Source organism: Vipera berus (assembly GCF_964194415.1).
Source record: "Vipera berus genome assembly, chromosome: 3".
Lineage (NCBI taxonomy): Eukaryota > Metazoa > Chordata > Lepidosauria > Squamata > Viperidae > Vipera > Vipera berus.
In genome coordinates this window covers 206,496,797-206,523,236 of record NC_138204.1, presented here as the reverse complement: position 1 = coordinate 206,523,236, position 26,440 = coordinate 206,496,797, and the positions used below count along the sequence as shown (strand labels likewise).

Here is a 26,440-nt window from a genome sequence, read left to right as displayed (position 1 = left end):
TCTCTAAGCGGTTTACAGAGTCAGCATATTTCCCCCAACAGTCTGGATCCATATTTTACTGACTTCAGAAAGACGGAAGGCTGAGTCAACCTTGAGCTAGTCAGGATCAAACTCCTGTCTATAGGCAGAGTTAGCCTGCAATACTGCTTTTTAACCACTGTGCCACCAAGGCTCCATGGTTATTTGTGTCAGTTATCTCTGCCACAATCCAAAGCGATTCTAGGTGGTTTACAGATAATCAAAACGTTAAAAATGAATGTGATGCTAGCATAATTCGTAAGCAGCATTTATGATGAACTTGGACTTTGCGTATGGAGTTGTAGCATATTGAGGAACGTACAAACCTGAGGTTTGCAGCTTTTCATGCATCTAAATGTATTTAGTGCAGTGGCGTACTGTAGAACAGGCTTACTTAATTTGCACTTAATGCAAATTTAGACCAAGCTAAATGATGTTTAAAAAGGATGCTAATTGTATTAGGAAAGAAGACATAACAATAGCATTAGACAACTTAGAAAGCACTGTACATCACAGTATTGGTTTAATATAAAATATCCTTGCTATGTTTTGCTCTTCTACATAGAACACAATTTTAATCACACGTTAGCAGCGTGCCTTTAGATGCTAGCTGTAAACAACTTGTGAGATAATTGCTAAATTTGTTAAAATAGATTTCAAATAGAACCTGCATTTCAATGCAGCTAAGCCCAAATGTATAATTATCTACTGAGCTTTTATTTATTTTTTTCTCTCCACAGTATCTCATTAAGGTTAATGAAATCAAGACAAAAAAGGGCGTAGATCTTTTGCAGAATCTTATTAAGTATTATCATGCACAATGCAAGTGAGTATACTTTTTCAGATATTCATCTGCAATGGGTTATTTAAAATTTAGAAGGTTTTTTTTTTCTCCCCGGGGATGACATCACCTGCTTTTATTGAAATTTCTCCATTTCAAGAAAAACAAAATTTGAATGGCCTTTGTTCAAAACCTCAGATGAAGTCACAGATATTTCATTCCTATTGTTTTCGGCATAGAATGTTTGGTTTGATTATCCTTTCACTGTCGCACAAACTGGTTTGAAAAACGAATCAGGAGGTGACTTGCTATAATCTGGAAAGAGAAGAAAAAAGCTGCTTTGAATGTAAGATATAATTCACATTGAAGGAAATTTACTATTGCTTGGCCTGTGCTTGTTAAGTGAATCATGCAGTCATTAAGTGAATCTGGCTTCCCCATTGACTTTGCTTGTCAGAAGGTCACCAAAGGTGATCACATGAGCTCGGGACAAGTGCAACCGTCATAAATACATGCCAGTTGCCAAGTGCCTAATTTTTGATCACGTGACCATGGGGATACTGCAATCATCGTAAGTGGGAAAATGGGTCATAAGTCACTTTTCCCAGTGCCGTTGTAACTTTGAACCGTCACTAAAGGAATGGTTATAAGTCGAGGATTACCTTAATCAAATTTATATGGGGACCCATCTCATATAAAATGACTCTGGGCAGTTTATAACAGTCAGAATAAAAAAACCAACACACACATAATCATAAAAAAAATAAAATCGATATTAAAAATGAAATTTTGTAAGAATCTAGAAACCCCAGAGAGAGAATGAGTATATTCATCTCAGAAATGAAATGGAATGGAATGGAATGGAATGGAATGGAATGGAATGGAATAGAATAGAATAGAATAGAATAGAATAGAATAGAATAGAATAGAATAGAATAGAATAGAATAGAATAGAATAGAATAGAATAGAATAGAATTACAGAATAAGAATGGAATAGAATAGAATAGAATAGAATTACAGAATAAGAATGGAATAGAATTGAATAGAATTACAGAATAAGAATGGAATAGAATAGAATAGAATAGAATAGAATAGAATAGAATAGAATAGAATAGAATAGAATTACAGAATAAGAATGGAATAGAATAGAATAGAATAGAATAGAATAGAATAGAATAGAATAGAATAGAATAGAATAGAATAGAATAGAATAGAATAGAATAGAATAGAGCTGGAAGGGACCATGGAGGTCTTCTAGTCCAGCGCCCTGCTCAAGCAAAAGAACCTATACCATCTCAGACAGGTGATAGTCTCTTCTTAAAAATTTCCAGTGATGGAGCACCCAGGATTTCTGGGGGTAAGCTGTTCCACTGGTACATATCTCTGGTTCCCCTGTTGACATGGGGATGTGAGGAATGGGGCAAACCTAAATATTGGGGGAGGGGAACCTGTGAAATTTAAAACCCAATTCCAATATTGCTGATAAATAACATTTTATTTTCATTATAGTTTCTTTCAAGACGGCTTGAAGACAGCTGATAAACTCAAACAGTATATTGAAAAGCTAGCTGCTGATTTATATAACGTAAGTCATTCACAAGATAGGGCCTTTTTGATAATTACCTACGGCGGGGTACACATATCCAAGAATAAAAAGTGAGGTGAGATTCACTTTCACGAAAGGACTAGCTGGCCTTGCCAACTTTCAGACTTCTTAAACTAACTGGACTAGTTTGCTTAGATTGCTGAGAATGAAACGTCTATGGAGATTCTCAGTCATCCAGGTCATGGTTGTCCCAAAGGTGCTTTTTCAGGAGGCAACTGGACTTTCTTGTTTTTCTTTGAAAATGTTTTGCTTCTCATCCCAGAAGCTTCTTCAGCTCTGACTGGATGGTGCAGAATGGAAGGATTTATATTCCTTGCAGACAGCTGGTCATTTGCATTCTTTTGGAATGACCAAAAGAAGACTCAGAGAAATAAAATAAAAGTATTTGGCTGGCTACACATTTGAATAGCCCTCTGGTAGATTGGCTCTGTCATGGTACATTATAGAAATAAATAACCTTATTATAATTTTAGGAACTTTTGAGGAGCTATTTAAGCCAATCTTTCTTAACCTTGGCAACTTTAAGATATGTGGACTTCAACTCCCAGAATTCCCTAGCCAGCTAATGCTGGCTGGGGAATTCTGGGAGTTGAAGTCCACACATCTTATTATTTATTTATTTATTATTTGGATTTATATACCGCCCCTCTCCCGAAGGACTCGGGGCGGTGTACAGGGCAATTAAAACACTATATACAACACATAATATACAAAAATTAAAATAAATTAAACCAAGTAGCCCTAAACAATAAAACACATTCTAAAATGTAAAATTTAAAATTTTAAATCTAAAAATCCCAGTCCCTCAGTCCAGGCCGGCAAGTTCGAATAGCCAGGTCTTCGCGGCGGAAAGAGCGAAGGTCAGGAGCCATCCGGAGCTCAACAGGGAGCTGATTCCAGAGGGCAGGCGCGCCCACAGAGAATGCTCTCCCCCTGGGGGCTGCCAGTCGATATTCCCTGACCGACGGCACCCTGAGGAGGCCCTCTCTGTGGGAGCACACAGGACGATGGGAAGTTAACGCTGGCAAAAGGTACTCCCGTAAATAATCTGGACCCATGCCATTTAGTTGCCAAGGTCGAGAAACACTGCTCTAACCTATACCTTTTTTGAAACCCATTGCCCTGCACCCATGTGGATATCACAACGACTTCAACATTATGTGGGAATTTGTTCCAGCAATTTTCTTTTTTAAATTCAACTATATTTCTATAACGTACCTCTTATGTACCTAGGTTAATACTCAACCAGCCCCACTGTTCCGAGAGTCTCCTGTGCTGGCAGTTAGTGTAAAAAGGATTTGTGTGGTAAAATGGTGTTTTGTAGCGTGAGGAATGCCTGACTTTGTGGTCAAACCATGGGATCAGTAATTTCTTGAAAGTGACTGTGGTTGTTGTACAAGAGACTGAATGTACTTCCTCTATTTAGCTTGTTTTGAATATATACATATTGGTAAAAAAAAGAATAAAGAAAATCTGCATTCTCAATACTTCCTTTCTGGAGTGAGCAGATTATAGTTTTCAGATAATAAAAAAATAACGAAGAGAGGAAAAAAGCAAATATTTCATCTCCACTACACATAAAGGTAAAGGTTCCCCCACACTTGCGTGCTAGTCATTTCCAACTCTAAGGTCCGGTGCTCATCTCCGTTTCAAAGCCGAAGAGCCAGCGCTTGTCCGAGGACGTCTCCGTGGTCATGTGGCCGGCATGACTAGACGCCAAAGGCGCACGGAATGCTGTTACCTTCCCACCGTAGTGGTCCCTATTTTTCTACTTGCATTTTTTTACATGCTTTCAAACTGCTAGGTTGGCAGAAGCTGGGACGAGTAACAGGCGCTCACTCTGCTACGCAGCACTCGGGATTCGACCCGCCAAACTGCCGACCTTCTAGACATACATATAGATAATTAAAGTATAAGGCATTGGGCTAGGGACTAGGAGATGATGAGTTCCAGTTCTGCCTTAGTCATGAAAGTCAGCTGGGTGACTTCTGGCCAGTCACCAGGAGACTCTTGAATTTTAGTCCTGCCTTAGGCATGAAAGCCAGCTGGGTGACCTCTGGCCAATCAACAGGAATCTACAAATTTCAGTCCCACTTTAAGCAGGAAAAACATCTAGGTCAGAGGGGGCCCCCAATCCTTTGGGCACCAGGGACCGGTTCCATGAAGAGGGGTATGTTTTCATGTGCTGCCTGCATCCTCAGATGGGGCTTCAATTGTTTGTGTGGCCCGGTTTCTGACATCCTGCGGACCGGTACCAGTCCATGGACCAGGGGTTGGGGACCCTTGATAAATGAATGAATGAATGAACCTTTATTGTCAAAGTACAACCATGTATACATTGAGATTAGCTGAGCCTCCCTTCGTGCTGCCACCCCCCAACTCACAGTGAAAACAAACCCTCCATCTTATTACACCATGTGAACTAATTGTACCACAAACTCTAAGCGACTTTGAGTTATTCAGCAGGAGACTGTGAGTTCTAGTCTTCTGGTGTCACCCAGCCAGCTGGGTGTCCTTGGGCCAGTCACACACACTCAGCCCAATTCTCCTCAAAGTGTTGTTATGGGGGGGGGGAATGGGAGGAAATAGTATTAAAGTATGTTTTTTATTTTTTTATTTTTATTTTAATTCCATTTATATCCCGCCCTTCTCCGAAGACTCAGGGCGGCTTACAAGCTTAGCAGTTTGCTGCCTTGGGTTACTTATATACTAATAAAGGCGGGATAAAAATCTAATATTATGCACAGCCACGAAGACAGACGCTTAAGTAGATTGATGTTGATCCAAATAATAAAGGAATGTACATGAGTAACAAGTTGTGGATCTTTTCGCTCTAGATAAAACAGACACAAGATGAGGAAAAGAAGCAGCTCACTGCATTGAGGGACTTGATAAAATCCTCATTACAACTTGACCAAAAAGAGGTAAGAATCACAAGCAAAACTAGTATCAGCAAGGGTTGGATGCCATTGACTCCATTTTACGCTGAATAAAGTCTGCATTTAAAATTACGCTAACAAACCCACCCACCCCCCACCATTCCTAATTGGGTTATTTGCATTATATTAATTATTGATATACAGTATGGAATATGTCATTTCTTGTAATTAATAGCTTATGGCCAGAGAGTATGGAAAACAAAATGAAGAAAGAAAACACCCAAGCAGATCCTGGGAAAGATTTGTAATATTATAAAGTCTCCTAATTTATTGCAAGTTACTTATCTGCCATTCTTCAAGGATATCACAAGTGTGACTCAGACATGCTTCTAGCTTATGGTATATATGTGAGCCCTATAAGGTAAACCAGAGTAAGAAGCCTACTATTTAATCTTTCCAATGTTAAGTCTTTTGCATTATCTTTTAAAGTTTTGTATCATTCTGCAAACTAGAATCACTGTAGCAATGAGATGGGTGGAATATAAATTTAGTAACTAAATAAACCAATGCCATGTAAGTCTAGAACTACTTTTATTGGAACAGTTCTAGCGATGGAATCTTGCAAGTCTGAATGGGCTTCCCTCCTCCCTCCCTTTCTCTTCATGAGAGTTGGAGAGGGGCCTTTCTGAGGCATTTTGCCAAATTACTTTCTTGGAACAGGCTCAAACTGTACTTGTCTGATCCTTGCTTTAGTGCAGTGAGGTCTTTTCTTGTAATCCTTTAAGGCCATTCCCTAAGACATTTGTAGCATAATTCTTGTGATGGAAAATACCAGAGTTGTTGGTTCAACTCTCTTGTCATTTCTTGAACCCATTCCTAGAACGGAACGGTCTGTCCCCCAAGTTCATGACAGAAAACACCTTGCTTTCTGTCCCAGAAGTGGACAAATCATCTTCTGTTAGGACTAAGCATATCTATATCCAGCTCATTCAGCTTTCATAGCAGTGAGTTCCTTGATCATCTCTGAGTTGGGCTCCATTTTATGACCTTTCTGCTGTGGTTGTTAAGCAAGTCACTGCCATTATGAAGTGAGTCGTAGTAAGTGAATCTGGCTTTCCCCATTGACTTGATTATTGGAAGATGGTTGGGAAAGTTGCAGAGATTCCTTAATTTTCTCAGGATTTTTCGGCTGACTTCTTTATCCTCTGTCTTCTACTTCAGTCAGGCGTGCCATCTTCTTAGTTGGACAGCTATTTGTCTGAAATGGTGTAGGGTTTCCTGTCTGAGCAGGGGGTTGGACTAGATGACCTCAAAGGTCCCTTCCATCATCATCATCATCATCATTATCATTATTATTGTTATTATTAAATTGCTACCATTTCTTTTACATGCTGGCATTTATGGCGATGTTACTAGATTTGGTTGAAATTGGGCATATTCATAGATCAGCTCAGATAAATGAAAAATGCTGTGTGGCAAAATATTAAGTCAACCTGTGTCCTTTTAAAACCATCCATCCCATTAGGTTCTCAGGTATTCTGCCAAATTATTTGTCTATTTGTGAAGTACAGTTGCAAGAAAAAGTATGTGAACCCTTTGGGATTATGTGGTTTTTTGCATGAATTGGCCATAAAATGCGCTCTAAACGTCATGTAAGTCACAACAATAGAAAAACACAGTCTGCTTAAAATAATACTACACAAACATTAGCTGTTGTCATGTTTTAATTGAAGATAAGATAGAAACATTCACAGTGCAGGGTGGAAAGAGTATGTGAACCTTTGGACTTAATAACTGGTTGACCCTCCTTTGGCAGCAATAACCTCAACCAAACGTTTCCTGTAGTTGCAGATCAGACCTGCACAATGATCTGGAGTAATTTTGGACCACTCCTCTGCACAAAACTGTTTCAGTGTAGCAATATTCTTGGGATGTCTGGTGTGAATCGCTCTCTTAAGGTCATGCCACAGCATTTCAATTGGGTTGAGGTCAGGACTCTGACTGGGCCACTCCAGAAGGCGTATTCTGTTCTGTTGAAGCCATTGTTTTGTTGAATTACTTGTATGCTTTGGGTCATTGTCCTGTTGCATCACCCATCCTCTGCGGAGCTTCAGTTGGCGGACAGATGGTTGTACGTTTTCCTGCAAAATGCCCTGATAAACTCTGGAATTCATTTTCCCATCAATGACAACACTCCGTCCAGGCCCTGAGGCAGCAAAGCAGCCCCAAACCATGATGCTCCCTCCGCCATGTTTTACAGTGGGGATGAGGTTTTGATGCTGGTGTGCTGTGCCATTTTTTCTCCACACATAATGTTGTGTGTTTTTCCCAAACAACTCAATTTTGGTTTCATCTGTCCACGTTTGAAGTTTGCAAAAGAGCACCTGGATGTTCCACAGCACTACTGGCAAAATATACTGTGGACAGATGAAACCAAAATTCAGTTGTTTGGGAAAAACACACAACACTATGTGTGGAGAAAAAAGGCACAGCACACCAACATCAAAACCTCATGCCCACTGTAAAACATGGCGGAGGGAGCATCATGGTTTGGGGCTGCTTTGCTGCCTCAGGGCCTGGATGGAGTGTTGTCATTGATGGGAAAATGAATTCCAGAGTTTATCAGGACATTTTGCAGGAAAACGTACGACCATCTGTCTGCCAACTGAAGCTCCGCAGAGGATGGGTGATGCAACAGGACAATGACCCAAAGCATACAAGTAATTCAACAAAACAATGGCTTCAACAGAACAGAATACGCCTTCTGGAGTGGCCCAGTCAGAGTCCTGACCTCAACCCGATTGGAATGCTGTGGCATGACCTTAAGAGAGCGATTCACACCAGACATCCCAAGAATATTGCTACACTGAAACAGTTTTGTGCAGAGGAGTGGTCCAAAATTACTCCAGATCATTGTGCAGGTCTGATCTGCAACTACAGGAAACGTTTGGTTGAGGTTATTGCTGCCAAAGGAGGGTCAACCAGTTATTAAGTCCAAAGGTTCACATACTCTTTCCACCCTGCACTGTGAATGTTTCTATCTTATCTTCAATTAAAACATGACAACAGCTAATGTTTGTGTAGTATTATTTTAAGCAGACTGTGTTTTTCTATTGTTGTGACTTACATGACGCTTAGAGCGCATTTTATGGCCAATTCATGCAAAAAACCACATAATCCCAAAGGGTTCACATACTTTTTCTTGCAACTGTAGTTAGCTCCCTCTCCTTCTCTCTTTCTCTCTCTCTCCCCCTCCTTCTCCCCCCTCCCTCTGTGGATTTCTTTCTGAGTGTTTGATAATCATTTGCTTATCCAGCTGTTTGCTATAGATCTATCCTTTCACCTATCAGCTAGCCAGCCAGCCAGCTCCCTCCATCAGGGGTGTAACTCTAGGCACCTTACACCGCCCTGAGTCCTTCGGGAGAAGGGCGGTATAAAAATTTAATTAAATAAATAAATTAAATAAATATTATGGTTAGATCAGAAAACAGGTAATAGAAACAGCAAAAGACAAAAATGCATATCATGCACTACAGAAGGACAATTCCGAGCAATCAGAATAAGCTATCAGGGAGCAGATTATCTTGCTTTAGAACCATATTTTTATAGCTTTATGAAAGAACCATTAATGTATGGGTCACATATACCTTGTGATGTGATCCAGACAGGAAGCACGCCCTGATGAACTAATTCCAGTTTATTGTAAACAGGAATCTTGCAAGTCTGAAAGTACCTTTCCTCCTAAAGAAAATGGGAAGGGCCCCTTCTGGGTTGTTTGTACACCCACATTCCTTCTGTGGGCTAAGCTACCTCATATCTTATCCAACCATTCCCCTAACTGTGGCTCCTCCCCTTGTCTGCCAAGGTCATTTGCACACACCATTTCATCATTTTGGGAGGATATTGTTTTATAGGGTACACACAGCTTAAGATAAAGCCTGTCTCCTAAGCTCACAGAAGAAATGAGGTGTGTGGAAAGCACCTCAAGAGATTATGTTGTTATAGCCTCATAATAAAGGTATGTCATTACTTAGGATGTTGATTTCTTGTCTGGAAGGACTGGCATCAATCTTGCAAGTCTCAAAACACATCTCTGCTCCATTGCCTTCACTTTCCAGGGAACTAGAGAAGGGTCTGAGATGCTTTCCACATCTCCATTCCTTCTGTGGGCTAAGAGGTCTCTTACTGCACCATTGTTGCTCTTCCTCCTCCCAAGGCCGATCCCACAGACCATTAATCAATCAGTGGAATGGCTTGCCTTCAGAAGTTGTAATGCTTCATCACTGGAGGTTTTAAGAAAAGATTGGACAACCACTTGTCTGAAATAGTATAAAGTCTCCTGTTTCAGCAGGGTGTTGGACTAGAAGACCTCCAACGTCCCTTCCAGCTCTGTTCTTCTATTCTATTGCGTTCTGTTCCATTCCATTCCATTCTTCTTCAAGATTTTTTTATTTTATTTTAATTCCATTTATATCCCGCCCTTCTCCGAAGACTCAGGGCGGCTTACAAGCTTAGCAGTAGCCTTCATTCTATGTATATGCCTGCTTATTAGGGCTTTCACACACACCCCAAGCGGCATTATTACAAAGTCAGCTTAATTGCCCCCAACAATCTGGGTCCTCATTTTACCTACCTCAGAAGGATGGAAGGCTGAGTCAACCTTGAGCCTGGTGGGATGCGAACCTGCACTAATTGCAGGCAGCTGGTGTTACTTACTCCGTGAATGACAGCATTCACGGAGGGGGCTCAGAATGCAGAAACCCTTTCAGATAAGATAAGTCAGACAGAAAGAGAAGGAAGTTGGTCTTATAAGTAACCAGATCCTAAGTCTCAAAGGGCTTTATGATTGACAACCAATGAATTGCATCTAATATTACTGTAGTGTTCACCTTTAGATTAATATTCTATAGCCCACTGAGTTAAAAAGTGGAATAAAAGAGTTTTAATAAAATAATAGCCGTCACCTTCTCAATCTGAGAATCAGGTGGCAATGCTCACTGATTCTTATTTTGCCAAACCCAGATATGCTCAGAAGAATGTGTAAGTGCTGCTTATAAAATTCTTTAATAGTGACTTTCTTCATGCATTGGCAATGGGCAAAATTAACCATAGTCATAGTTTATTTAGCCTAGATAGCATTAAAGTGAGTATGCTTTTTATATGTTTATTCGTCTCTGCTTTGCCCTTCCACATTTTTAAAAATGAAGCCACTTTATTCCTTTAGTGGACTGTGCATTATGTATCCTACCTGAGTTTAGAGAAATATTTATTTCCTTGGGCAAATTAGTTCACATTAATTTAAGATTTTGTGGGAAAGAATGAATGAAAACCATCCCTCACAAGGTTTTTGTAGGTCACCATTAAAACTATTCAAAACCTATTTTGTTTCTTTGGAGAACAAGTTCTAACTCTGACTGAAACTGATTGCTAAATGAATCATTAAAGTATTTTTTGGTGAAAAGCTAAGAAACAATACTGTATTTTAATAACTTTTCTGGTACATTTCAGGGCTGAAACATCTTTTTCAAAAGGAGACATAATTTAAACTTCGTGATTAAAAGAATGCAACCTTTACAATAAGAATCACACAGAAACAGATTTCATTCCAGAATCTGAAATAAAATGACAACAACCTTTAAATTCTCCTTTTAAGATCAGATTTTGCAAAACAGATGCAAAAACAGTTCTTTAGATTCCAATTGAAAACAGTCTGCGGAGGAAGTAGAAATTATATCTTTGAAAGAGAATTATGTAGCCACAAACTCCACGGAGAAGCTTGTTTTTCCCATGCCTGCCAATTTAATGGCCTGCAAGTAGCACGGTGACCCATATTTTTGTGGCCGTCTCAAAGGCCAGTTAGGCTTAAATAGTTGAAGGAAGTACTTTAAAACACCCAGTTCCAGGATGCTTAGCATTTTATTGGTGCTAGTTTAATTCAGCCATTACCGTCTTTCATTTATCCGATGCTCAACAACCCTGCCTAAATGTATCTTCCCCTGGAATCCTTTCATTATGGTGATTACCATAATGATAACTCTTCCATTTCTGGAGCTTCCTGTGTTTTTGTTCTAGAACATTGCTTTGTTTTACTTTGTTCTCTTTGATTCAACTTTAAATAGCTTAGCTCAGGGGCGTCCAACCCTGGCAACTTTTAAGACTTGTGGAGTTCAACTTCTAGAAGTCCCTAGCCACCCTGGCTAAGGGGTGTCCAAGCTTGGTAACTTTTAAGACCTGTAGACTTCAAATCCCAGAATTCCCCAGCCATCATAGCTGGCTGGATAATTCTGGGAGTTTAAGTCCATGAGATGTAGAATTATCAAGATTGGACATCCCTGGCCTAGCTCTTTAAACTTAATTTACTCTTCATTTTTATACATGGAGGATTGAAGGATGTGGATGATCACTTCCACTCTCTTGTCTAGTGGCTTTAGCCATATGGGCTAAAGGTTCATCCCACGAATGGCATTGTTGTAACAGCAAGCTTCTTCCTTGTGAGGATTCAACTTTTGCTTCTTGTCCCTTGGGAAAACAGGCTGTGAACGCTGCCAGATATTTGCAAGTAACTCTCGGGGAAAGCTCTTATATTCAGAAACTATTATGGTTACTTTGTCTTCCTCCCAAGTTCCTGCAATCAGTGCAAAGTTCCTGGAGCCTCCCTGTGATTGTTCAGGTAGTCCTCGACATACCTGAACCAATGGTCACTTAGTGACCATTCAAAATTACAATGACACTGGAAAAAGTGACTTATGATCAATTTTCATACTTATGTCCGTTGCAGCATCCCTGCGGTCATGTGATTGTATGCTCAGCAACTGGTTAGTATTTATGACAGTTGCAGTGCCCCCGAGGTCATGTGATCACCTTTTGCAACCTTCTGGCCAGCAAGGTCAATGGGGAAGCCAGATTCACTTAACAACTGTGGAAAGAAAAGTAATAAAATGGGGCAAAACTCACTTAACAACTGCCTCACTTAGTGACGGAAATTGTGGGGTTATAAGTCAAAGACTACCTGTGTGTGGAAATGACTCTGGGAAACAGAAAAAGGTCTACGGTCTGATAATAGCAATAGCAATAGCACTTAGACTTATATACCACTTCACAGTGCTTTACAGCCCTCTCTAAGCGGTTTACAGAGTCAGCATATCGCCCCCAACAATCTGGGTCCTCATTTTACTGACCTTGGAAGGATGGCAGGCTGAGTTAACCTTGAGCCGGTCAGGATCGAACTCCTGTCAGTGGGCAGAGTTAACCTGCAGTACTGCATTCTAACCACTGGGCCACCATAGCTCTTTGGCAGCTCAGTCTGCAGCTAGTAGGAAAGCATTGGGAGCATTTTTAGTCTTCCAGAGACTAAAAACAGAGGAGGCAGAAAATAGTTGAAGTCTTGCAAGATTCTGTTAATGTAGCTGTCATGGTTCCGATGCTTAAGACTAACTAAATCAGAACTCCGAGGCTAGAGGCTTCCTCAAAGAACATGTTTATTGGTTACAAAATATCTGCACGGTCAAAAGTGAAACCAAGTCTGAAATTCCCTCCAAGGAGTTACACTACTACAAAGTCAAATTTCCCACCCCAGTGCTATGCAATCAGTTACGCTCGCCAATAGAAAAACGTGGCGGGCTTTCCAATAAAACGCCTAACCCTCTAAGGCAGAGGTCTTCAAACGTGGCCCTTTTATGACTTTTGGACTTCAACTCCCAGAGTTGAAGTCCACAAGTCCTAAAAGTGCCACGTTTGAAGACCCCTGCTGTAAGCTAACTGACCTTAGCTCCCACAGGACTCAGAATTGTTTAGACTAGCGAAAATACTCCACACCCCCACCCTTTCTTGTGGCAACCTAGAACAATCAAGATGGATTCGCCAGGTTCGTTGTAGAGTTGACAGCAGCCTTACAATAAGATAGGATTACATCATCTGGTCGTGTTTCTTGTCTGGGCTACCTTGCAAGACTGATGTCATGAACTGAGCTGCCTCTTCCAGGACATTGCCCTGGCTGCAAGATTTCCTCCTGCCTCCCAAGGTCATTCCTACACATTATCTACTTCTTGTTGTTCTTCAAGTCGCTAAGTCGTGTCCAACTCTTGGCAACCCCATGGACCATAGCACTCCAGCCCCCCCGCTCCCCCTGTCCTCCATTGTCTCCTGGAATTTGCCCCAAATGATGTTCATTGTGTTGATGACACTATCTACTCCTCTGCCATCCCCTTTGCATCACAGTCTGGTTTGGAAGCATCCCTGCTTCAGACGGAAGGCGGTGCAGAGAAGTGGTGAGGATGGCCGAAAAGATCATTGGCAGTTCCCTCCCTCCCATCCAGGACATAGCACAGAAGCATTGTTTGAACAGGGTCTGTAAGATTATCTGGGACACGACTCATCCTCTTCACAACCTGTTTTCCTTGTTACCTTCTGGGAGGAGGGGGCTCCATGGTATCCGAAGTAGAACATCCAGAACAGCAGAACATCCAGAACATCCAGATTCAGCCACAGTTTTGTTCCATACAGTATTAACCTTGTGAACTCTGTTATATATTCAAGATTGACAGTGATTAATATTTATATGTTACTTATATGTAAGGATGTAGGTCTGTACATATGTTGTATATAGTATGTTTTAAATGTGTGTTATGTATGTGTACACTTTTGAGAGTGGGCAACTAAATTTCATTTTTGATGTTTTGCCGTTGAGCCCACAGTAAAGTGACAATAAAGATTATCTTATCTTCTCCTTTTGCCTTCAATCTTTCCCAACAATCAGGGTCTTCTCCAAGGAGTCCTCTCTTGTCATTAGGTGGCCAAAGTATTTGAGCTTCAGTTACAGTCTGTGTCCTTCCAAAGAGCAGTCAGGGTTGACTTCCTTTAGGATTGACTGATTGGATCTCCTTGCAGTCCAGTGGACTCTTCAAGGGTCTCCTCCAACTCCACAATTGTAAAGCATCAGTTCTTTGGGGCTCAGCCTTCCTTATGGTCCAACTCTCACGGCCATACATTACTACTGGGAGACCCATTTAATGGAAAGAAGCGGTACAGAAATATGAGTAATATATCTCATTTATTCACAATAGGTTTTTTCCCCTTTTCCAGTTCTACTGTTCAACACTAGCCCTGCCCAGTTGCTGTGAATGAAACACCAACACACTCCAAAGGTCATTTTGCTCCCTGGGCATGTAGGATGGGATTAAAAAGTTAGATTTGTTGCTCTAGTACATGGGCATGTGCCTCCCCTTCAAATAACTCTTCAGTATAGAGCTTTTTTGTTAAATCGTCTCGGAAATCTGCGATTTTGCATGATGGAAGGGAGCAACATTAAACTTGGCGTCTTGTGTACTGTTTTCCACAGTGACTTCGTGGAAAGTGTTTGTAGGAAAATAGGCGAACTTATCATGAGTTTCTAATTAGTGCCCCATTCAATAACAATAATAATAATGATAATTTTCTCAAGGCTGATGTTAAAAGTAGAAGGTAGAGCAAGTGCATAGTGTAAAATTCTTCCCTGCTAACCGGATCATCTCCTTCGGTGCTTTGTTCCCTGTAAAAATTGCAAGAACGTCGTTGCCATTCTGGATCTACGTAGGGAAGTGTGGAGGAGGAAAACAGTTTGGGAAACAGAAGCATGGAGAAGAATGAAAGGGTGTTCTGGTGTTACATTTGGGGGTAGGGGGGAAAAATCTCCTTACGGGGATTTTTCTGTGTTTCCCAAATTTACCCACTCTATCCAAAACAACGTTGTACTCACTGAGTCGCATGTTAGTTGACACGATGCAAAGAAAAGGACTCCGATCTTGTGGGAAATCAAGTGCTCTTGTTTCAGATTCAACAAATCTTAACGAAAGTGAAACATAGGGAAAGGGGGGAATTGTGGTTAAATTTTAGTGTCGTTAATTTCAAATTCAGAATCAGTGGCCATTTATCAGAGCATACGCTACAGAATGGCTGTCAGTAAGCTCTTGGTATTGCTGTTCTGTTCTATCTTTAAAAAAACATACATAACAGGTGATCTTCGACTTATGATCGAATTTAAGCCTGGAATTACAGTCGTAAGTTGTGCCAGTGTTTAGGAGGTACATCGTGTGATCGCACCCAATTTTATGACCTTTTTTTTTTTGCAGTGATTGTTAGCAAATCCACTATTTGCAATGGGTGCTCTCTTTTTTGGTGGAAAAACCAGAAGTAAACGCCAACTTACAGCAAAAAAACAACAACACCAAATATTGTAAATTGTGGCCACGTGACCACAGGATATTGCAAACTGCCATAAAGATGGGCCAGTTGCCGAGCACCCAAAATGCAGTCACATGACTACGGGGTGGGGATAGCCATTGGAATTTTGGAATAGGGTTGCAAGTATCCTGGGAAGGTCCATTGTAACTATGAATGGTTGCTAAGTTCCCTGTATACACAATTTCTGTGGGGATTTGTGTCACATCTTTCTATTGGCATTAAGAATTTTATTATAAAAGAAAAACAATTGTCTGATCCTTTCTGACTATTTTTTATTACACCCCTTGCTAAGTGTTGAGAATTGAAATAGGCTGCAAAGTATTATCCTTTTAGAAAAATAAATTGTCTTTTCTCTTTCTCTCTCTCTCTCTCTCTCTCTCTCTCTCTCTCTTTTTTTTTTTGCCTTCTCTGATCGAAGTCTAGGAGAGTAAGTCAATGCATTAATGGCTATTATATTCACAGTAAATTTGCAGATCTTGTCGTCACTGTCAGTCACATTTTTCATCAGGCTTGTGTATTTGTGTATGTTTACCATAGGTATATACAGACATCCGCACATGTATACCTTTGAATTTCATTCGAATTTCAAACCCAAGAACAAAAATGAGATGTTGGAAATATCATTGAACAATCAATATACCGTACATGTGTTTTACATGTGTGTATATAGCTTGCTTGCTTCCATCTCTTCTATGTTTTTTCCATCGTACATTCTGATTTTATTTTTAACTAAATGTGCTGCTAAGATTTTCATTCAGAGCTATTTGGCACTGTGGAAGTATGCAATAATCCTTTATCTGCTAAGCCAATATATATATATATACACACACAGTCTGTGTCCCAGTCTTCTGTAAACGAAATCATTCTCTGTGCTGTAGTTCTGTAAATAAAGGAATTAAGGTGAAGCAAAGAAAACAAAGATCTAATCAGGGGAAGGAAAATATCAATATATTTGTCCCTTTCTTACTGTCTAGGATTCACAGAGCCGGCAAGGAGGATACAGCATGCATCAACTTCAGGGAAATAAAGAATACGGCAGTGAAAAAAAGGGATACCTTTTAAAGAAAAGCGATGGGTATGGATTTCACACTACGATCTTTGACAGATGAATTAATACAATGAAATGATTTTTTTTTAAAATGCAGAACTGCCTTCTTGGAATAGAGCAAGTATTTTGTATTCCATTTATTGCATTCAAAACCTTCCAGCATTTCAAAAATTGGCTTCTGTTAATGCTGGTGAGAACTTTTGCTCCAAGAAGAGAACGGACAGCCATTTTGTCTGAAATGGTATAGGGTTTCCTGCCTGAGCAAGAGGTTGGAGTAGAAGGCCTCCAAGGTCCCTTCCAACTGTTCTGTTTTGTTCTGTTCTGTTCTGTTCCATTTCTATTCTATTCTATGCCATGCCACGCCATGCCATGCCATGCCACTTTCTATTCCATTCCATTCCATGCCACATTCTATTCTATTCTATTCTATTCTATTCTATTCTATTCTATTCTATTCTATTCTATTCTATTCTATTCTATTCCAGACAAGATGATTCTATTCTATTCTATTCTATTCTATTCTATTCTATTCTATTCTATTCTATTCTATTCTATTCTATTCTTCTATTCTATTCTATTCTATTCTATTCTATTCTATTCTATTCTATTCTATTCTATTCTATTCTATTCTATTCTATTCTATTCTATTCTATTCTATTCTATTCTATTCTATTCCAGACAAGATGATTCTATTCTATTCTATTCTGTTCTGTTCTGTTCTGTTCTGTTCTATTCTATTCTGTTCTATTCTATTTCAGACAAGATGTTTCTATTCTATTCTGTTCTATTCTGTTCTATTCTATTCTATTCTATTCTATTCTATTCTATTCTATTCTATTCTATTCTATTCTATTCTATTCTATTCTATTCTATTCTATTCTATTCTAGACAAGATGTTTCTATTCTATTCTATTCTATTCTATTCTATTCTATTCTATTCTATTCTATTCTATTCCAGACAAGATGTTTCTATTCTATTCTATTCTATTCTATTCTATTCTATTCTATTCTATTCTATTCTATTCTATTCTATTCTATTCTATTCTATTCTATTCTATTCTATTCCAGACAAGATGTTTCTATTCTATTCTATTCTATTCTATTCTATTCTATTCTATTCTATTCTATTCTATTCTATTCTATTCTATTCTATTCTATTCTATCCCATTCCATTCCACTACATTATACTACACTACACTACACTACACTCCATTCTTGTCCAATCAAACATCTCACAGCAGCTCAAGGGAAGCACATGGTTGGTTGAGACTGTGGTATAAATCTGTTTTTATATAGCTAATAAATAGGCATTTTAAAATATTTTTTTTACAAAGGATACACATAAATATATTTCATGTGTTAGAAAAGGAAGATTCATTTTTCAGCTCGGTTCACCTCGGTTTGACGTAACAATTGAAAAGCTGTTGTAGGGATTTTATGTGCTAAATGCACTAATCATAAAAAGGAATTGACTTGGGTTTGAAGGGATCATGTATTTATAGGTTGCTTGAAGAAAATAAGTCTAAGTACAGGTAGTCCTCAACTTATGACCACAATTGGGGGCAGAATTTCCATGGCTAAGCAAGTGTGGTTAAGTCAGCTGCACCTGATTTTACAACTTTTTGCCACGGTTGTTAAGTGAATTATGCAGTTGTAAGTCACTTTTTCAGTGTCGTTGTAGCTTTGAATGGTCACTAAACTAATAGTTTGTAAGTCGAAGACTACCTGTATTTCTTTTTAATATTCATGCTTTATTTATTTTTTAAAAATCAATCCGCATGTATTTGAAATACATTTTTTTCCTAAGCTGGCACGACATACACATTCCTGAGAAATCGAAACACGCAATAAAGAAACTAGACGTGGTGCCAGAACTCTTAACCATAATGTCCCATTTCGTAGCTGAGCACTGTGCAGTCTCAAGGTTATTTGCCCATAAATCAGAAAAATAAAATTGCCTAGGAAGGCAGCCTGTTTTATTGCTGTTTTATTGATCAGTCACAAATCCCCACTTCCAAAAAAAAAAAAAAAATCAATCTCTTTCAACCCTCTTCCTAACTCTGATAGAGAGGCTTCAACTGGTACAGAATGCGGCCGCGAGAGTTGTCTTGGGAGTTTCCCGGTACTCCCATGTTACACCTTTGCTCCGCGAGCTGCATTGGTTACCAGTTGTCTTCCGGGTGAGGTTCAAGGTTTTGGTTATGATCTTCAAGTCCTTACATGGCATGGGTCCAGGGTACCTCGAGGACCACCTGCTGCCGGCGTCAACTCCCCTCCGCCCTGTGCGTGCCCACAGACAGGGCCTCCTCAGGGTGCCTCCGGTCAGGGAATGTCGACTGGTGGCCCCCAGGGGGAGGGCCTTCTCTGTGGGTGCTCCGGCATTATGGAACCAACTGCCGGTTGAGCTCCTGATGGCACCGGACCTTCGCTCCTTCCGGCGCGGGTTAAAGACCCACTTATTTGAACTAGCTGGTCTGGCCTGATGGGGAACGTTAGGGTTTTTAATGGGTCTTTTATTGCTATTGTAATCTTTAATTGGGCATTTGTTTAATTCCTTTTTAATTTTTGTATTGTTATTTATATATGCCCTGTTAACCGCCCTGAGTCCTTCGGGAGAAGGGCGGTATACAAATTTAATAAAAGTAAAAGTAAAAAGTAAATATTAAGTATAATTAAAGATTCAGCCCAAACTCCATTTATTATAACCCAGTGGAATGTAATAACGCATTCAGATCTGAGCAAATATGACTAAACATGTCAATAATTTTAAAGTTCAGTCTTTATCTTTTAATGAGATGCTTGTTGTTCATTACGTATTAATTGACATAGTAGAAAGGCCATCGTTGTGCATTAAATTTCTGCATATTCTGATCTCTCTAAAACAGGAATAGCCAACAACTTTGGCAACTTTAAGACTTGTGGACTTCAAATCCCAGAATTCCCCAGCCAGCCACGCTTCTGGGACTTGAAGCCCACAGGTCTTAAAGTTGTCAAAGTTGGACACCCCCGGTCTAAATCTTTGAACTGAAATTAATAAGATTTCCAGGTGTGTGTTAGTAGGTGAGCCAGTAATTTTTATGAATAAAGAAATAATGATGTTAAGCATAATCTGGACAGACTACAGGAGGATCTGGACAGACTTGAACACTGGGCACTATCTAACAAAATGAAATTCAATTGTGAAAAAAGTAAGGTTCTACATTTAGGCAGGAAAAATCAAATGCACTGGTATAGTGGTACCTTGCTCAATAGTAGTAACTGTGAGAGGGATCTCGGAGTCCTAGTGAACAATCACTTCAATATGAGCCAGCAGTGTGCTGCAACTGCCAAAAAAGCCAACACAGTGCTTGGCTGCATTAACAGAGGGATAGAATCAAGATCGTGTGAAGTACTAATACCACTTTACAATGCCTTGGTAAGGCCACACCTGGAATACTGCATCCAGTTTTGGTCACCACGATGTAAAAAAGATGTCGAGACTCTAGAAAGAGTACAGAGAAGAGCAACAAAGATGATTGGGGGACTGGAGGCTAAAACATATAGGGAACGGTTGCTGGAATTGGGTATGTGTAGTTTAATGAAGAGAAGGGGGAGGGGTGACATGATAGCAGTGTTCCAATATCTCAGGGGCTGCCACAAAGAAGAGGGAGTCAAGCTATTCTCCAAAGCACCTGAAGGCAGGACAAGAAGCAACGGATGGAAACTAGTCAAGGAGAGAAGCAACCTGGAACTAAGGAGAAACTTCCTGACAGTTAGAACAATTAACCAGTGGAACAACCTGCCTCCAGAAGTAGTGAATGCTCCAACACTGGAAGTTTTTAAGAAGAGACTGGCCAGCCACTTGTCTGAAATGGTATAGGGTTTCCTGCCTGAGCAGGGGGTTGGACTAGATGACCTCCAAGGTCCCTTCCAAATTATTATTATTATTATTATTATTATTATTATTATTATTATTATTATTATTATTATTATTATTATTATTATTATTATTATGTTTGTGCAAATCAAAACTAATCCAACTTTCCATCAGGAGGTGCAATTTGTTGAAGTTGTTCAGTTGCTAAGTCATGTCCAATTTTTAGTGACCCCATGGACTATAGCACACCAGGCCCACCTTTCCTCCACCGTTTTCCGCAGTTTTCCAAAACTCATGTTCATTGCATTGATGACACTATCTAACCATCTCCTCCTCTGCCGTCCCCTTCTCCTTTTGCTTTCAATTTTTCACAACAATCCACCGTCTTCCAAAGAGCAGTAAAGGTTGATTTCCTTTAGGATTGACTGATTGGATCTCCTTTCAGTCCAAGGGACACTTCAAGCATCTTCTGTAACACCACAATTCAAAAGCATCAATATTTCAGCCTTCCTTATTTATGGTCCACCTCTCGCGGCCATACATTACTGCTGGGAAAACCATAGCTTTGACTATCAAGTGCAATTTAGCAGGGGTCAAAAAAGTGTGGGGGGTGGAGGTCCAAAACCAGTATGGTGTTTGGTTAAATGTTAATTTAGTGTTATTTTAATTGAATGGATAAATTAATGTAGCTGTTCCCCATATGCTTAGTCATTACACGTGCAGGCCTGTGGCGAGGGCCTGGTAAGAAGCCTAATGAAAGAGCTTTTGTAAAGAAAAATGTAGATCATGGAACAGGAAAAAAAAAATAACACAGCCTTTTCTTTTCAGAAAGGTACCTACTGTGCATGAGGAAAAGTAAAATGCCTTTTGGCACTGTAAAGTTGGAAGAAATAGGACTCATACTGGGGAGAATAATGTGGCTGTTTCAACCCAGTTTTGCTGAATTATCGTCAAGCAGAACTAAGTCTGCACCTGCCCTGTTTACAGAATTACAGAATAACAGTTGAAAGGGACCTTGGAGGTCTTCTAGTCCAACTCCCTGCTCAAGGAGACTCTGCACCATTTTTGTTAGTTGTTAACAAAGCTAACACCTTTATGCTAACATATTTGTTAGCTGTTAGATTGGTGGTAACAGATCTAAGACAAGTTTGTCACAGCACAGGTCAGGGGTCTTCAAACTTGGCCAATTTAAGACTTGTGGACTTCAACTCCCAGAATTCCTCAGCCAGCCATGCCGGCTGAGGAATTCTGGGAGTTGAAGTCCACAAGTCTTAAATTGGCCAAGTTTGAAGTCCCTTGGCACAGGCGATACGTCATCTCATTTGGGGGGATACGCCAGGCCTCCAGACCCTTTGGGCCACACAAGAGGGTCCTGATCTTCTGCATGAGAATCGGGCTTGTCTCCTACCGTTTTTGGATGCCGCAAGGCCATGCAAGAGCGTTCTCCCAAAATGTCTCCCAGGGCTCGTGGACCCTGGAGGTACCTCAAAGAGGCACTCTGAAAAATATTTACAGTTATGTATGTTTTTTATTTATTTGCTAACAAATTTAAGTAGTTTAATCTAACTTGACTTAGTGTCATTTGTTTTGAATAATGAGTTTCTGTCAGAGGTAAGGGATATACAACAGGTGAGTTAAAAGTTAGGTGTTTTTTTTTTTAATTTTTAACACCCTGCGCTTTTCCATCGTTCTTAGATAGTAGACTGGTTGACTGCCTAGTGGTGTGTCATTGCACGCAGTGTATATAAAACTCAAGAAATTCAATGGAGCAGTGAAAATTGCCTATGAAGAAAAGTCCTATTTATGTGGGGTCCTTGGTGTTCTCTGAGCTGCGTGGTTTTCTTGCAGATGTTTCATTACCAAACCATTGCACTGATGATGTTACCTAGTGTGGTAACGGAACATCTGCAAGGAAACCACCCAGCTCAGAGAACACCGAGGACCCCACTGTTCTACTCTGAGCTACAAATATTCTCTTCTATCAGTAGTCCTATTTGTGTACTTGAGTAATATAGGGGTTTTTTTCATTTAAATACAAATTGTGTATATTTCTGACAAATGCGGGAAGTATATCAGATGGTGCCTGCTTGTTCTGCCGCACCTGATGGGGAAAAAAATCTTAATTTTGAATAATAGCAGATTGATTCATATTGCTTTTTTTTATCAGCATACGTAAAGTTTGGCAGAGAAGAAAATGTACAGTTAAAAATGGAATCCTGACCATTTCGCATGCAACTGTGAGTAGTCTTTTTATATTGTAAATGATTATTTTTAACTGGGGTTTTTAATTTTAGGGATGATTTAATCTTTTTTTTTTAAATTTGTTTTTAACTTTTGTACTGGTTATTTTAAATACCCTGTAAACCGCCCTGAGTCCTTCGGGAAAGGGCACTATATAAATTTAATAAAATAAAAATAAAAATAAATAAATAAATTATCCCCACCCTGTGGAGTGAAGTTAATATCAAGGCTAGTCTAGTGATTAGATCATATTAGATTAATTTTATTTTTGACTGAATAGCAGTAGAACACAGCTGTCCTCGACTTACGACTCCAATTGGGACTGGTTGTAAGTTGAGGTGCCCACCGGAAGTGATCTTAAGACCTTTTTTTTTTTTTTTTTGCTGTGGTCGTTAAATGAATGTAGTGATTATAAATGAGAATCCAATATTTCAAAATGGGCATTTTTTTGCTGGAAACTGTTTCTCCCTTGACTTTGCTCCTCGGAAAGATGCAAATGGTGATCACATGACCCCAGGACACTGCAACCATCATAAGTACATGCCAGTTGCCAAGTGTCCGAATTTCGATCACATGAACATGTTGTCAACGCTGCTAACGTCGGATGTTTTTGCTTTGACAACAGATGGAGATGCAACCATTTTCTTCTTTTGCTTTTACTCTTAGAGTTAGATGGTGCTGGGGGGAGGAATGTGCATGAGAGTTTAGCTAGACATAACAATACTGAACCTAGTATGAGAACCAAGGTTATTGAAATAAGAGATGATAAGAATTGGCGAGCTGGAGAGGAAGCCTGCATTTCAAACTACCGGTAATTGGGGAATGTGATTTATGACTGTTAATTGGGGGAGGGAATTGTGCTTTGATATTATGTGCCCAGTGGAGGGGAATTCAGTTTTGGGCTTCGATTATGTAAGTGCCGATGCTATGCTACTGAAATAAAGATTCTTTAAGGTAAACAATGCCTTGAAGTTCTTTGAAGAGTTTTATCTGTCGGAACCATGACACATGTTGTTCATGTGATGTTCATGTGATGTTTCAATGGTCACAAGTGTGAAAAAGGGTCACAGGTCACCCTTTTCAGTGCCGTTACAACATAGAACTAAACAAACGGTCGGAAATCCAGGACTATTCCTAAAGGCAATTTCTGTCTGCAAGGAACAGTGATAATATTGTCTTACACAGACCTATGGAATATTTCTCAAGGGACCACTTTCTGTGGAGAATCTACTTCTCTGTTATTAGATTAGATAACCTTTATTGTCATTTTTTTTCCTGTGGGCACAATGGCACACATTAAAAATGAAATCTAGTTGCTTCCTCTCAAAGTGTACACATACATAACACTCATTTAAAACATACTATATACAACATATGTACAGACCTACATCCTTACATATAAGTAACATAAATATTACTCACTGTCCATCTTGAATACATAACGGAAGGAGGACGCTTTAAAGTTCACAAAGTTAATACTGTATGGAAGAAAACTGTGACTGAATGTTCTGCTTCGGATACCACGGAGCCCCCTCCTCCCAGAAGGTAACAAGGAAAACAGGACATGGAGAGGACGTGTAGCATCCTAGACAATCCTGCGGACCCTGCTCAAGAAACGCTTATATGCTTATGTTCTGGATGGAGGGGAGGGAACTGCCAATGATCTTTTCTGCTGTCCTCACCACTCTCTGCACCGCCTTCCTGTCTGAAGCAGCGATACTTCCAAACCAGACTGTGATGCTGTGTGACAGGATGCTTTTGTGAATGGTTGATACTTTGAGGAGCGAGAGTGAACATGGCATTTCCCGAGAAGCTGCTTTACCTGTCATTATGCAGACATGTCAAACACAAGGCCCGGGGGCCGGATCCGGCCTGCAAAGTGGTTTCATGTGGCCCGCAACCCCATCCTGGAAACAGTGAGGGAACGGCCCCCGCTGCCTTGGTCCTGGCCCAGGCCAACCGGGAGCCAATGTACAATTTCGTGGTGGCCATCTATGCTGAAACGCATTCAGTCTTAGCTCCACAAGGCCGTCTGGAAACAGCGAGGGACCAGCCCCTGCCGCGTCGGCCCCGTCCACTGGGCGCGTGCTGGGGAGGTATCACCCTTTGTGAGGAATGAAGAAATGCACCATTGCCTGGAAGTGGCCAGCACATGGCCCTGCCTACTTCGGGCAGGCTAGGGGCTGGGCAGCATTGCGCTTCTCTTCAGATTCATGCCATCCGGCTCAGTCTCTCAGCAATGTGAAGAGAGCTCCCCGCTGCCTGCCAAAACCGGGCAGGCTGGGGACTGGGCAGCATTGTGCAGGTAACATCGACTCTCATGCTGCTCACAGCATCCCCTCCCCCAGAGCCCACCAAGTCGGATATGTGAAGTAGGTGAGGGCCATATGCTGGCCACTTCCAGGCGATGGTGCATTTCTTCATTCCTCACGAAGGATGACACTTCCCCAGCTGCGTTTCTTGCCTGTTTTTCTCCCTCCCTCATCTCAAATATTTTCCCACCACTGGAAGGAAGGAAGGAAGGAAGGAAGGAAGGAAGGAAGGAAGGAAGGAAGGAAGGAAGGAAGGAGAGGGAGGGTCTGAGGGAAGTCCTGCCTTAGTCCTTCCCTGCTGCCCTTTCACCATCCCCTTGCCCCTTCCTCCTGGCCTATCCTGGGGTGTCTCCCATCCTATTGCTAAGGGAGCTTTGGATACAAAGCCGGGTCTCCTTACATGGAGAGGGAGTGGGCCTCCCTCTTGACTTTGCCCTCATACCCATCATGAGCAACCTGGCTAAGGAGAGCAAGCACAGCAGCAGCAGCCTTGAGGTAAGTGCAGCTGGGCACCCCTTGGGGAAGTGGGGCTGGACTTAGTGCCGCGGGTCCTTGAGGGCTGGGCTGGGCATTTGACCTCCGCGCCACCCTCCAGCTCCGCCCTCCTCCCCCGCATGGCCTGAGAGGAACAGTGAGGCTCCTTCAGTGGACCATGCCTTGGCACTTGCCCCGGTCCCATCTCCTTCTGCCAGAGACCGTCAGATCTGTCCCACTCCTGCCCAGGCCCCCATAGGTACCCTTGACGCAAATGATGTAGAGCTGGCCACGCCCACACAATAGGCCACACGCACTCCAGCCACACCCACCTAGTAGGCCGCGCCCCCCCTGTCCCCCCCCACCCCCCCGCAAGGGCAACTGCAATGCTGTTGTGGCCCTCAATGAAATTGAGTTTGACATCCCTGTTATATAGGTAGTCCTTGACTTACAATGGCACTGACAAAAGTGACTTATGACCGTTTTTCACACTTACGACCGTTGCAGCATCCCCATGGTCACAAGATCAAAATTCATATGCTTGGCAACTCACTCATATTTATGACGGGGACAGCGTCCTGGGATCACGTGATCCCCTTTTGCGACCTTCCGATCAAGCAAAGTCAATGGGGAAGCCAGTTCACTCAACAACCGTGTTACTAATTTAACAACTGCAGTGATTCACTTAGCAACCGTGGTGAGAAAGGTTGTAAAGTAGGACTGTTGCACTTAGCCACAGAAATTCTGGCCTTGATTGTGGTCGTACGTCAAGGCCTACTTGTACTTCATAATGCCCTATTTTCTGTTGCGATTCTACAGGCTTCATAACGCCCTAGTTTGAGTTCTGCTAAATTTCCGGTAACTTCTCAAAATTGGGCATAAATATGTAAATTCAGATTTCTCTTTGCAAACCATTATTCATAACATGTAGATAAAAATGTACGTATTCCTTGTAATGCATGAAACACTTTGGATTATTGGAGTAGGCAACCTTGGCTCTTTTATG

General features: G+C 40.8%; 1 protein-coding gene across 3 annotated transcripts in view; it reads left to right on the top strand.

Moving 5' to 3' along the window:
- Window positions 1-26,440, top strand: part of ASAP1 (ArfGAP with SH3 domain, ankyrin repeat and PH domain 1) — a 107,198-nt gene that overhangs the window by 43,119 nt on the left and 37,639 nt on the right. For all 3 annotated transcript variants that reach the window (XM_081323303.1, XM_081323302.1, XM_081323301.1), the window contains exons 8-12: window positions 759-844; window positions 2,310-2,385; window positions 5,244-5,330; window positions 16,478-16,578; window positions 22,575-22,644. In XM_081323303.1, coding sequence (XP_081179429.1) covers window positions 759-844; window positions 2,310-2,385; window positions 5,244-5,330; window positions 16,478-16,578; window positions 22,575-22,644 — 420 coding nt within the window. The remainder of the gene's footprint in view (window positions 1-758; window positions 845-2,309; window positions 2,386-5,243; window positions 5,331-16,477; window positions 16,579-22,574; window positions 22,645-26,440) is intronic.